General features: G+C 40.1%; 1 protein-coding gene and 1 pseudogene across 2 annotated transcripts; one reads left to right on the top strand and one right to left on the bottom strand.

Annotated features, from left to right (window-relative positions):
• The first annotated feature begins 6393 nt into the window (after positions 1-6393).
• On the top strand, positions 6394-8438 carry LOC113219599 (claudin-19-like). The gene is made up of 2 exons (XM_026446558.1): positions 6394-6724; positions 8361-8438. Exons 1-2 carry the CDS (start codon positions 6511-6513, stop codon positions 8426-8428), a joined length of 282 nt encoding a protein of 93 aa, XP_026302343.1. The 5' UTR covers positions 6394-6510; the 3' UTR covers positions 8429-8438.
• Positions 8311-9059, bottom strand: LOC111546583 (annotated as a pseudogene). Its single transcript, XR_002732831.3, has one exon. The product of XR_002732831.3 is annotated as a peptidyl-prolyl cis-trans isomerase A pseudogene (transcript).
• Between the last annotated feature and the right edge of the window lie 4301 nt (positions 9060-13360).

The following is a 13360-nucleotide window of genomic DNA, read 5'->3' as shown; positions in this document are numbered from 1 at the left end:
AGGAAATGACTAAGAGGAAACATCAGGGGAAGTGGGGATGCTGGCTAAGCCATTGTGACAAGATTCTTACTGAAGGCAGGCTGGGGTGATGAGAGACCACCTGTGGGATGGTGGAGCATGAGGAACCCAATCTGATACAGAGGGTGATCAAAGATGAGAGATTCTAGCTAAACTGACTTAGCAGAATTCTTGCCGAAATTAGACAATCTAGAGACAAGCATGGAAGTCTAGAAGTCAAGGCCTACTTGAAAGAGACCTCAGGGCACCCTGAATAAAGTTTTGTTAAAGAGAATCTTTGTTAATACCTAGCAAAATTACCTAACAAAAATAAGCCCTGAATAAATATTTATATCTATAGGTATAGATATATATCTATACATACACACATATATACATACATATAGATATCTATCTCATAGATACCTATCTCTATATACATATATTTATCACTATATATGTATATATAGATATTTGAGATAGGGTCTCTATCACACAGGCTGGAATACAGTGGCATGATGTCAGCTCACTGCAACGTCTGCCTCCAGGGCTCAAGTGATCTTCCTGCCTCAGCCTCCCGAGTAGCTGGTACTACAGACATGCATCACTACACTTGGCTAATTTTTATATTTTTTGTAGTGATGAGGTCTCACTATGTTGCCCAGGCTGGTCTCAATCTCCTGAGCTTAAGAGATCTGCCTACCTTGGCCTCCCAAAATGTTGGGATTAGAGGCAGAAGCCACGGTGCCTGGCCTGAGTAAAGATATTATCTGACAAACAAGTTGCTCACTAAAGAAACTTCTCAAGAATGGACTTTAGGAAGAAGAAAAATAAACTGACAAGGAAGGTTTAAGATACAAAATAGAATCGCAAGCAAAAAAAAAAAAAGATAAACAATGACAGTGTATAATTTGTAATAATGTTTGTGGGGCTAACATTTGTGTGACTAAAAATCCAGTTTCTGGGTCTAAACATCAAACAAGATAGAAGTAAAGTAATAACAGAAATCAGAAGAGGAGTAGTTCATGTTGAAACATCTTAAGGTTCCTAAGACCATTCAGGAGGAGAATAAAGACACTGATTACTTTTTTTTTTTTTTAATTATACTTCAAGTTCTGGGACACCTGTGCAGAACATGCAGGTTTGTTACATAGGTATATGTGTGCCATAGGTGTACATGTGTCGCACCCATCAACCCATCATCTACATTAGGCATTTCTCCTAATGTTCTCCCTCCCCTAGTTCCTCACCTTCTGACAGGCCCTGGTGTGTGATGTTCCCCTCCCTGTGTCCACGTATTCTCACTGTTCAGCTCCCACTTACGAGTGAGAACATGTGGTGTTTGGTTTTCTGTTCCTGTGTTAATTTTCTGAGAGTGATGGTTTCCAGTTTCATCCATGTCCCTGCAAAGGACATGAACTCATCCTTTTTTATGACTGCATAGTATTCCATGGTGTATATGTGTCACATTTTCTTTAACCAGTCTATCATTGATGGGCATTTGGGTTGGTTCCAAGCTTTTGCAATTGTGATTTTGTGAATAGTGCTGTAATAAACATACATATGCATGTGTCTTTATAGTAGAATGATTTATAATCCTTTGGGTATATACCCAGTAATGGGATTGCTGGGTGAAATGGTATTTCTGGTTGTAGATCCTTGAGGAATTGCCACACTGTTTTCCACAATCGTTGAACTAATTTACACTCCCACCAACAGTGTATAAGCATTCCTATTTCTCCACATCTTCTCCTGCATTTGTTGTTTCCTGACTTTTAATGATCACCATTCTAACTAGCGTAAGATGGTATCTCATTGTGGTTTTGATTTGCATTTCTCTAATGATCAGTGGTGATGTCCATTTTTTCATGTCTTTTGGCCACATAAATGTCTTCTTTTGAGAAGTGTCTGTTCATATCCTTCACCCACTTTTTGATGGTTTTCTTTTTTTTCTTGTAAATTTGTTTAAGTTCCTTGTAGATTCTGGATATTAGCCCTTTGTCTGATGGATAGATTGCAAAAGTTTTCTCCCATTCTGTAGGTTGCCTGTTCACTCTGATGATAATTTTTTTGCTGTGGAGAAGCTCTTTAGTTTAGTTGGATCCCGTTTGTCAATTTTGGTTTTTGTTGCCATTGCTTTTGGTGTTTTAGTCATGAAGTCTTTGTCCATGCCTATGTCCTGAATGGTATTCCCTAGGTTTTCTTCTAGGGTGTTTATGGTTTTAGGTCTTACGTTTAAGTCTTTAATCCATCTTTAGTTAATTTTTGTATAAGGTGTAAGGAAGAGGTCCAGTTTCAGTTTTCTGCATGTGGCTAGCCAGTTTTCCCAACACCATTTATTAAATAGGGAATCCTTTCCCCGTTGCTTGTTTTGGTCAGGTTTGTCAAAGATCAGATGGTTGTAGATGTGTGGTATTATTTCTGAGGACTCTGTTCTGTTCCACTGGTCTATATCTCTGTTTTGGTACCAGTGCCAAGCTGTTTTGGTTACTGTAGCCTTGTAGTATAGTTTGAAGTCAGGTAGTGTGATGCCTCCAGCTTTGTTCTTTTCACTTAGGATTGTCTTGCCAGTACAGGCTCTTTTTTGGTTCCATATAAAATTTAAAGTAGCTTTTTCTAATTCTGTGAGGAAAGTCAATGGTAGCTTGATGGAGATAGCATTGAATCTATAAATTACTTTGGGGAGTATGGCCATTTTCACGATACTAATTCTTCCTATCCATGAACATGGAATGTTTTTCTATTTGTTTGTGTCCTCTATTATTTCCTTGAGCAGTGGTTTGTAGTTCTCCTTGAAGAGGTTCTTCACATCCCTTGTAAGTTGTATTCCTAGGTATTTTGTTCCCTTTGTAGCAATTGTGAATGGGAGTTCACTCATGATTTGGCTCTCTGTTTGTCTGTTACTGGTGTATAGGAATGCGTGTGATTTTTGCACATTGATTTTGTATCCTGAGACTTTGCTGAAGTTGCTTATCAGCTTAAGGAGATTTTGGGCTGAGATGATGGGGTTTTCTAAATATAAAATCATGTCATGTCATCCACAAACAGAGACAATTTGAATTCCTCTCTTCCTATTTGAGTACCCTTTATTTCTTTCTCTTGCCTGATTGTCCTGGCCAGAACTTCCTATACTACATTGAGTAGGAGTGGTGAGAGAGGGCATCCTTGTCTTATGCTGGTTTTCAAAGGGAATGCTTCCAGCTTTTGGTCATTCAGTATGATATTGGCTGTGGGTTTGTCATAAATAGGTCTCATTATTTTGAGATACGTTTCATCAGTACCTAGTTTGTTGAGAGTTTTTAGCATGAAGGGGTGTTGAATTTTATCAAAGGTCTTTTCTGCATCTATTGAGATGATGTTTTTTTTTTTTTTTCTTTTTGAGATAGAGTCTCGCTCTCTTGTCCAGGCTGGAGTGCAATGGCATGATCTCAGCTCACTGCAACCTCTGCCTCCCAGGTTCAAGTGGTTTTTCCACCTCAGCCTCCTGAGCAGCTGGGATTACAGGCACCTGCTATCATGCCCAGCTAATTTTTGTACTTTTGTAGAGAGGGGGTTTCACCATGTTGGCCAGGCTGGTCTTGAACTCCTGACCTCAGCTGATCTACCTGCCTTGGCCTCCCAAAGTGCTGGGATTACAGGCGTTAGCCACCGTACCCGGCCAATTACTTTTATATATGAAGCTAAATATACGTTAAAGCTTCTATTAGTAATCATTAAACAATGCAAATAAAGTGTAATTTCTGATTTAATGGAGAGAAAAATAGAAATGTGAAAAAAGGTCCCAATTTCAAAACAACTCAAGAAAGGAGAAAAACTATATGTGTACTCAAGAAAAAAACTGGACAAACTGTAAGTACAAAATAGATGTTAGAATGAGTCCTAACTTTAAGAATAAATATAACAAAAAAGTAACTATTTTTAGAGATTAAAGTATATAATTTCACTAAAAGCATTAAAGATGGGTTAAATAAATGAAGAGATAGATATATGATGTTCATGAACAGGAAGACTTGACTTTATAAAGCTATCCATTTTTCTCAAACTGAATAATAGGTGCAAAACAATTCCAACAAATCTCCGAATCTGTATGTATGTGTATGTGTCTAATTTGATAAACTGATTCTAAAATATATAAGGGCCAGGCACAGTGGCTCACGCTTGTAATCCTAGCACTTTGGGAGGCCCAGGCAGGTGGATCACCTAAGGTCAGGAGTTTGAGACCAGCCTGGCCAACATGGTGAAACCCCATCTCTACTAAAATACAAAAATTAGCCGGGTGTGGTGATGGGCACCTGTAGTCCTAGCTACTCAGGAGGCTGAGGCACGAGAATCACTTGAACCCAGGAAGTGGAGGTTGCAGTCAGCTGAGATCGTGCCATTGTACTTCAGCCTGGGCAACAGAGCGAGACTTTGTCTCCAAATAAATAAATAAATAAATAAAAATAAAATGAAATATATAAGAAATAGCAAAGAACTTAAAAAAAAAATCCCAACATGCTTGAAAAAGAAGAGCAAGGTAAACAAGGTAAAACACTCACCAACAAAATTTGAGATGTATTTATAAAATTAGAGTAGTTAAGAAAGTATTTTACTGGCCTAGGAACAGTCAAGCAGATAAATGGAACAGAGTAAAGAATCCAAAACCAGATCATGTGAATATTGATGCCCAATATGTATGACAGAGGTAACATTGCAGATCAATAGAGAAACAATGGACTACACAAGAAAATTGGAAAAGTGGGTTTCCACATTGCAAAATAAAATAGGTCCCAAATCACAAGACACAGAAAAATCAATCTGGATGATTTAAACACTTAAAAATGTAAGTTAAAACTTTGAAGTTTTTTAAAGTGAAGAGGAAAAAAGTTATTTTCTTTTAGATAGAGATTTCCTTTTCTTTTTCTTTTTTTTCCTTTTTCCTTTTCTTTTCTTTTTTCTTTCTTTTTTTTTTTTTTTTCTTTTCTTTTCTGAGACGAGGTCTCAGCTCTGTCACCCAGGCTGGAGTGTGTGGTGCAATCATGGCTCACTGAAGCCTTGACCTCACAGGTTCAAGCCATCCTCCTTCCACCTCAGCCTCCCAAGTCGCTGGGACTACAGGCCTGCACCACAACACCCAGCTAATTTTTGTATTTTTTATAGAGCCAGTGTCTCAATATGTTGCCCAGTCTAGTCTCAAACCCCTGGCCTCAAGTGATCCTCTACCTCGGCCTCCCAAAGTGCTGGGATTACAGCTGGGAGCCACCATGCCAGGCCCAAGATAGGGATTTCTTAATCAAGATCTCAAACCACAAATCACTTGGTGAAACTTGATAAATTTAGCTATATTAAAACCAAGACTGTTTCTCAAATGGCCACTTAAAGACAAACCACAAACTGGGGGAAGATACCCGCAACATAAATAATCCACAAAAGATTACTATCTTGAGTATATAGATAACTAAAAATAAATTATAAAAAGTCAAACAACTCAATAGATAAGTGAGCAAAAATTGCATATTTCATTGTAGACAAAAACATAACCAATAAATACACAAAAAATGCTCAACCTCCTTAGTAATCAGAAAATATAAATTAGTAATCATAATGTGACACCTTTATACTCATCAGACTGGCCAAAAGAAAAAATAACAATCTCAACAACCCCACAGGCACCGTATTATGAAGCGGAACACGGAGGACTTACCCACTGCTAGTGGGACTCTAAACTGCTGTAACTACTTAGTCAAACAATTTAGTATTGTGTATAAAGTTAAAGATGAGTGTTTCCTACATCCTAGCAAAATTCTGATTCTAGGATATGCCCTAGAGAAACTCTCGCTCACATGCACAAGAAGAAATGCCCAAGAATGTTTATAGCTGCGCCAATGGTTATTAGGGAGAAAAGGGAACAGCATGGATGTTCAGCTCCAGGAACATGAATAAATCGTGTTCCTTAAATTGCATTTAATGAAATACTGTATTCAGCTGTAATAGTTAATGAATGACAACTCCATTCCTGAGCATGGATAAATCCCTCAAATACAGTGTTATGTGAAAAAAAAAATAGGTTATAGGAGAATTTCTATAATATGATTCAATTATGTAAAGATTCAAAAGCAGGTGAGACTAAAGCAATTGGTCAAATAAGCCTTAACTGTTACTGTATAATTTGTACTTTGTAATATCTGGTAGTTGCACGGTTCGTTAAGCTTCAGGCTAACAGAAAATTAAGCATTAACTATGGTGGCAAGTTAAAAATCTGCGAAATCAAAACCCTTAAAATTCATCTACCAAATTTTAATAAATATCCGTGTAGAAAATCAGAACGACTCTTTCAGGCCATCTTTAAAATGTCATTGGTAAACCATACTTGATCCTAAATTCCTGTACTTCCTCAGGCCATCCGAGCATGAAACACTGTCACCTACCCACATCCTCTGGCTGTGACGCTTGTCAAAGTGTTCTCTATCGGCTGCATGCCTAGACCACCAAAGGGTTCTGTCCGGACAGTGTCACTGGCGAAGGCGGCGCGACATGTCCAGGGCGCAGATCTGGGCTCTGGTGTCTGGTGTTGGAGGGTTTGGAGCTCTCGTTGCTGCTACCACGTCCAACGAGTGGAAAGTGACCACGCGAGCCTCCTCGGTGATAACAGCCACTTGGGTTTACCAGGGTCTATGGATGAACTGCGCAGGCAACGCGTTGGGTTCTTTCCAGTGCCGACCGCATTTTACTATCTTCAAAGTAGCAGGTAAATATAATGGCTTTGTTTGGGGTGGAGGTAAAATGTACTTTCCCCCCCGACTGTGCTGAAGTCGCTGTCTATGGCTGGTTGTTAACTCTGAAGACTGAGTGCTTAATCACAGTGCCACGATTTGCCTAGGAAGGATGGGGTGTATGAGTATTGGCTGAAAGAATGACATTATTTATTTTATTTGACAAAGGAGATGTAAGAATAACCTTACGGGGCTTTTGGAATACCCAGTGTGACTCCAGAGGGAAGAGTGGAAGTGACTAGATTGTTTTAAAAGTCGGTTTCAATTTGCCTTGAGTCATGGAGGAACCTTGAGGGGTCATCACCTCTATGTAGGAAACATTCTCATTGATTTAAACTTGTCTCTCTTCCTGTCTCTCTCTCTCTACACACACACACACACACACACACACACACACACACACACACACACACAGAGGTATCTATATGTGTATATATATGCACACATGTGTATATATACATACACATATATAACACACAGGTATCTATATGAATATATATACACATATACATGCACACACATATGTAACACACATATATATGGAATATGCCATTGATAGATTGGAACTGGCAAATGATGGCAAATTGAAACTGGCTTTTAAAACAATGCAGCCGCTTTCACTCTTCCCTTTGGAGTCACACTGGGTATTCCAAAACACCTGTAAGGTAATCCATATGTCTCCTTACATCTACTTTATCCTAGATTCCTGATAACAAAGGAAGGAATTCTATTTTCAGAGGGGTTTCCATGTTTTTTTTTTTAATGTTTGTCATAGCCTAGATATAAAACAAAACAAAACAAAAAAACCATATTGAATGATAAAATTTAACAGCAAGAAAAGTTTGAAAGTGGTTAAGTGAGAGAAAATGCTGTTTACTTTCCCCTTTGGTTACCTGGTTTTATTTATTTGTTTTAAAAATACATGGGGCAAGCTTTCATCGTTGTGCATATTAGAAATTCTATTACAAGTGTGCATATCTCAAAGAGGGAACATATATTTTTTAAGGACATTTTCATACTCCAGGATGCCTTCAGGGAAACAGTTGTCATTTGCTTTCATGTCATTATGAGAATTACTATCTGCCTCTGCTTTCTGCAAATTTGATACATTTACAAATCTGCCACAAGTTGTGGGTTTATTACCTTAAAAATTGCTCCTTGTTTTTTGGTAAAATATAGACTTCACAGTCAAATAGTAAAACTGTACCTTGGCCCCAGTAAAGAAAATGAAATAAAATTTTAACTAGGAAGTTACTAAAGCAAAATGTGTTAGGAGATTTTGTGTCAAGTATGCACATCATTAGTCTACAGCGAGTGCCAGGGGATAAAGAGAGAATACTTAACTAAATCCAGGAGATTTCTAATGACAATCAAAAGAAGTATTCAAGCATGGATGCCTCAGTTAGGCCCTGAAATAACATGGACTTTCCAAGGTACCCATTTGAGGAATCCATGCTGTGTCTCTCTTCAGACTCAACTTCTAAACTTATTTTGGGGTATTTCAACACTGTTCCTTCTGCTATAGAACACTGCCTAGAAACGGGGGAATTTTTTTTTGTTGTTGTTATTTAGTTTTTATTTCATAATCATAAACTTAACTCTGCAATCCAGCTAGGCATGGGAGAGAACAAGGAAAACATGGAACCCAAAGGGAACTGCAGCGAGAGCAAAGATTCTAGAATACTGCGAGCAAATGGGGTGGATGGGTGCTCTTCTGAGCTACAGAAGGAATGGTCTGGTGGTTAAGATAAAACACAAGTCAAACTTATTCGAGTTGTCCACAGTCAGCAATGGTGATCTTCTTGCTGGTCTTGCCATTCCTGGACCCAAAGCGCTCCATGGCCTCCACAATATTCATGCCTTCTTTCATTTTGCCAAAGACCACATGCTTGCCATCCAACCACTCAGTCTTGGCAGTGCAGATGAAAAACTGGGAACCATTTGTGTTGGGTCCAGCATTTGCCATGGACAAGATGCCAGGACCTGTATGCTTTAGGATGAAGTTCTCATCTTCAAATTTCTCCCCATAGATGGACTTGCCACCAGTGCCATTATGGCGTGTGAAGTCACCACCTTGACACATAAACCCTGGAATAATTCTGTGAAAGCAGGAACCCTTATAACCAAATCCTTTCTCTCCAGTGCTCAGAGCACGAAAATTTTCTGCTGTCTTTGGAACCTTGTCTGCAAACAGCTCGAAGGAGACGCGGCCCAAGGGCTCGCCGTCGACGGCAATGTCGAAGAACACGGTAGGGTTGACCATGGCTAGTAGTACAAGAATTTCTTCGGCGGCAGCGTCTGCAAAGCCTAAACAGGGGAATTTTTAAAGGGAAAGACGAGTGTGTGTGGAGACCCTGTTGTCACTCTGCACGTCTTATAGTCGTTCTTTCTCCAGGGGCCCCTCTTGGCCCTTTTTTACCTTAGGAATCGGGTAGAAGAGATGGCATGTGGTAAGTCTGTCTGTTTTTAATTGGGTTCATCTTCTATTTGTTCAATTATTATATATATATATATATATTTTGAGATGGGGTCTCCCTGTGTTGCCAAGGGTGGTCTCGAACTCCTGAGCTCAAGAGATTCACCTGTCTCTGACTCCCAAAATGCTGAGATTACAGGCCTGAGCCACCATGCCTGGCCTCATCTTAAAATGTCATTGGTAAACCATACTTGATCCTAAATTCCTATGCTTCCTCAGGCCAAAAAAGAAATAGAAAGAAAGAAAGAAAATTGCCTTAATATGTTTCATTCTGTATTTCTTAATGAAACCCGGTTATTGGAAATATGTGTTCAACTTTAGCTTCAAAGTGGGTTAAAGAACCATGGTACATTTTACATGACTTCACCTCGCTACTTCCCCAAACACATCATCACAGAGTTAGGAATTTTATTACTAGCATTTATGATAGTCCAGATATCTCTCACCCTTAAAACTTTCTTAGTTTGTATTTATTGTTTTTGAGACAGAACCTTGCTTTGTTGCCCTGGTTAGAGCGCAGTGGTACAATCTCAGCTCACTACCACCTCCACCTCCCAGGTTCAAGTGATCCTCCCACCTCAGCCTCCCAGGTAGCTGGGAGTACAGGCACATGCCACCACACTTGGCTAATTTTTAAAGGTTTTTGTAGAGATGAAGTCTCACTATGTTACCTAGGCTGGTCTTGAACTCCTGGGTTCAAGCAATCCTACTGCCTTGTCCCCCTAACGTGCTGGGATTATAAGCATGAGCCACCACCCTGGCCAAAACTTTATTTTTAAAGTTAACTTTGCTTATTGATTGTAAAAATAATTTGTTCTGTATCTCCTGTATACCCTGCACATAGGTAATTTGAAAATCTCACCCACTGACAATGCTTCCCCAAGAACAAGTACAATTAAATTAATATCATCTCTCTACCTTCTTCATCCTGAGTCACAATCTTTGTAAATGATACACTTTGCTGCAGAAATCTATTTTCAATGTCAGAAACACTGATTCTTATTTCCAAAGGAAACAGGGATTCACACATTTGGATTTCCTTTCCCATGGAGTCATTGCTGGTTGCTTTTCTTTTATTCCTATTTGAAAACATAACGATGAGGGAATTGGAAAAGCTATCTATGCCGATAATCTCTCCAACATCGCAATAATTACAAATTGAGAAAAGAACTCAGAAGTCAATGAAGAATGAAAATGGTTATATCACCTTTTAAAATAATAAACTATTTAAGCCTGCATTGTCAATTTGAGACAAATCTTCTTAGACTTAGGCCAGATTAAACCTCCACCAAGAAAGAAAAGCAGAAAATCTTTCTAAGCTGTCAGGGTTGTATTTTTTTTTTTCTTGCTGATTATATAACTTCATTGCTGGAGTCATACCTTCTCATAGCTAACCCTCTTGAATGCTCCAGTGTAGCCACAGCTTTTTAGGGCTTCATTTGGATTAATAGTGACTACATCCCTTAAAAAGTTGATGTTAGCAAACAGCTTTTTGGGTGAGCAGCATTTATAGCTATTGTAAAAAAATACAGAGGCCACCTTCAACTGTCATTCTGTGAAATAAACCATAGAGACACCTACAATTCAATTCTTATTAGAGCCTGAAAGCTTGATTAAAATCCAAAGCCAATTCACTATCTTTAGACACTAAGTCTACCATAAACCAGGTCTCCTGTTTTGTTGTGTTTTGTTTTTCTCTCATATCAATATTAATAGGAATGCTTTCACTGTGAAAGTGAAGCATCTCTCGTGGTAGGGAGAGAAGCAGTTCTTTCTGAGGGGGAAGACTGAATCCCCAAAGCGTGGCTGCAGTGAAGAATTGAAGCAAATCATGATCACCTTGGGACAGGGGCTGGATCTGTCATGTTCCTGTCGTGCCCCTGGCACGTGCTGGGTTCCAGATACATAGCTGCAAAATGACTGAATAAGCCAAATAATGAGTGAGACTACAGATCGTTCACGATGAGGGCAAAATTGTATTCCTGGAGGAAGGCTGGACTGTGCTGAATTGAGGAGTGAGTGAGGAAATGCGTGCGGGCAACCCGAAGGAAGGTCACTGGATTATGACTCAGCAGACTGAGCCTCGCATTCTGGCTCCTTTATGACTTGCTGTGAGACCTTGATTTCAGCCATGACACCTTCTGTGCCTCATCCTTAAATTAAGAGAACGGGTCTCCAAGAGTTCCTTCAGGTATCTTTCAACCTGAAGTTCAATTCGAGAACTTCACAGTGCTTGGCCACCTGGCAGTAGAAGTTTCCCAAAGAATTATAGCCATAAAAATATCTTCTATTATAATGGTTATAGTTGCTCATGGGATTAAGGTCTTTCCTTCTGTTTTTAATTTTTGTTTTTTAAGACAGGGTCTCACCCTGTTACCCAGGCTGGAGTGCAGTGGCACGATCATGGCTCACTTCAGCCTTGACTTCCTGAGCCCAAGTGATCCTCCCATTGCAGCCTCCTGAGTAGCTGGGACTACAGGCATGTGCCACCATGCCTGGCTAATTTTACTTATAAGTAATTATAATTTTGTTTATAATTGTATTTATAAACAAAATCTGCTGGACATGGTAAAGACAGGGTCTTGCGATGTTGCCCGGGGTGGTCTCAAACTCCTGGGTTTCAGTGATCCTCCAGCCTAGGCCTCCCAGAGTGCTGGGATTACAGGCATGAGCCACCGTGCCCTGCCAAGGCCTTCTCTGCCACCTGCCTTATCTATTATCTTGACCAGCTTCCTGTGTTCCTGACTGTTTACAGTCTTCTCTGCGTCTGGGTTGAGATAGGTTTAAATGATCTTAAATGACCACAAGACCCAAGTAAAAGTGCCAGGATTTCAGTGAAATGAAACCAGTCATGTGGAAGCTGCAGTCAAATGATGCTGGCTATCTACAGAAGTGTGAGCCTTGTCTCCTCACTTTCCAGCTGCTTCACCTCTCTCCCCACTCCCTTATTTGGCCATGCCATAAAAATGGGGGTGAAGAGGCCAGGCACGGTGGCTCATGCCTATAATCCCAGCACTTTGGGAGGCCGAGGCAGGTGGATCACTTGAGGTCAGGAGTTCAAGACCAGCCTGACCAACTTGGTGAAACCCTGTCTCTACTAAAAATACAAACATTAGCCAGGTGTGGTGGCAGGTACCTGTAGTCCCAGCTATTTGGGAGGCTGAGGCAGGAGAATCACTCGAACCCAGGAGGCAGAGGTTGCAGTGAGCCAAGATCAAGCTGCACTCCAGCCTGGGTGACAGAGCAAGACTCCATCGCAAGGAATGGTACTTGCTAGAGAAAGAGAGTTTTCTGGGGGTTTATTCACATCTAGGGAACAGCTGGGAGCCATCTGATGTCATCACTTTAGACTTCTTGCTAGTTGGAATGTATGCCTGTGTTAGTCCACTCAGGCTGCAATAACAAAATACCATAAATTGTGTAATTTGTCAAGACCAGAAACTTATTTCTCATAGTTCTGGAGGCTGTGAAGTCCTAAATCGAGAGAGTGGCAGATTCAGTGCATGGCGAGGGCCCATAGCTGGCACCTTCTCACTGCATCCTCACGTGGTGGAAGGGGCACGGCAGCTCTCTGAGACCTCTTTTTTATTTTATTTTATTATTTTTATTACTCTTTTGAGACTGAGTCTTGATGTATTGTCTAGGTTGGAGTACAGTAGTGCGATCTCAACCTCTGCCTCCCAGGTTAAGCGATACTCCTGCTTCTGCCTCCCAAACTACAGGCATCCACCACCACACCCAGCTGATTTTTTGTATTTTTAATAGAGACAGAGTTTTGCCAGGTTATCCATGTTGGTCTCAAAATCCTGTCCTCAAGAGATCTGTCTGCCTCAGCCTCCCAAAATGCTGGAATTACAGGCATGAGCCACCGTGCCCAGCCTCTGGGGCCTCTTTTATAACAGCACTAATCCTATTCATGAAGGCTGTGCCTTCCTGACCTAATCACCTCCCAAAGGGCTCCACCTACGAATACCATCATTTTGGGGGTTAGGATTTCCACGTATAAATTTGGGGGTACACAAAGAGTCACAACATAGCAGTGCCTTAGTCCATGATTAAATAATAATAGTAAATATCAAACAATAATAATGAATAAATGAAAATGAATTACCATGTCAGTGAGGGAAAATTAATA

The sequence above is a fragment of the Piliocolobus tephrosceles genome, chromosome X (genome assembly GCF_002776525.5).
Source record: "Piliocolobus tephrosceles isolate RC106 chromosome X, ASM277652v3, whole genome shotgun sequence".
Lineage (NCBI taxonomy): Eukaryota > Metazoa > Chordata > Mammalia > Primates > Cercopithecidae > Piliocolobus > Piliocolobus tephrosceles.
The sequence above is the reverse complement of the archived record's forward strand: the minus strand, read 5'-3'. Positions and strand labels throughout refer to the sequence as shown.

What these genes read in the sequence shown, in the direction of transcription:
- LOC113219599 (XM_026446558.1), top strand. Translation starts at nt 6,511, where the DNA reads ATGTCCAGGGCGCAGATCTGGGCTCTGGTGTCTGGTGTTGGAGGGTTT. An exon ending in TACTATCTTCAAAGTAGCAG is followed by an intron (nt 6,725 to 8,360) that starts GTAAATATAATG and finishes TCTGCAATCCAG; the next exon opens with CTAGGCATGGGAGAGAACAA.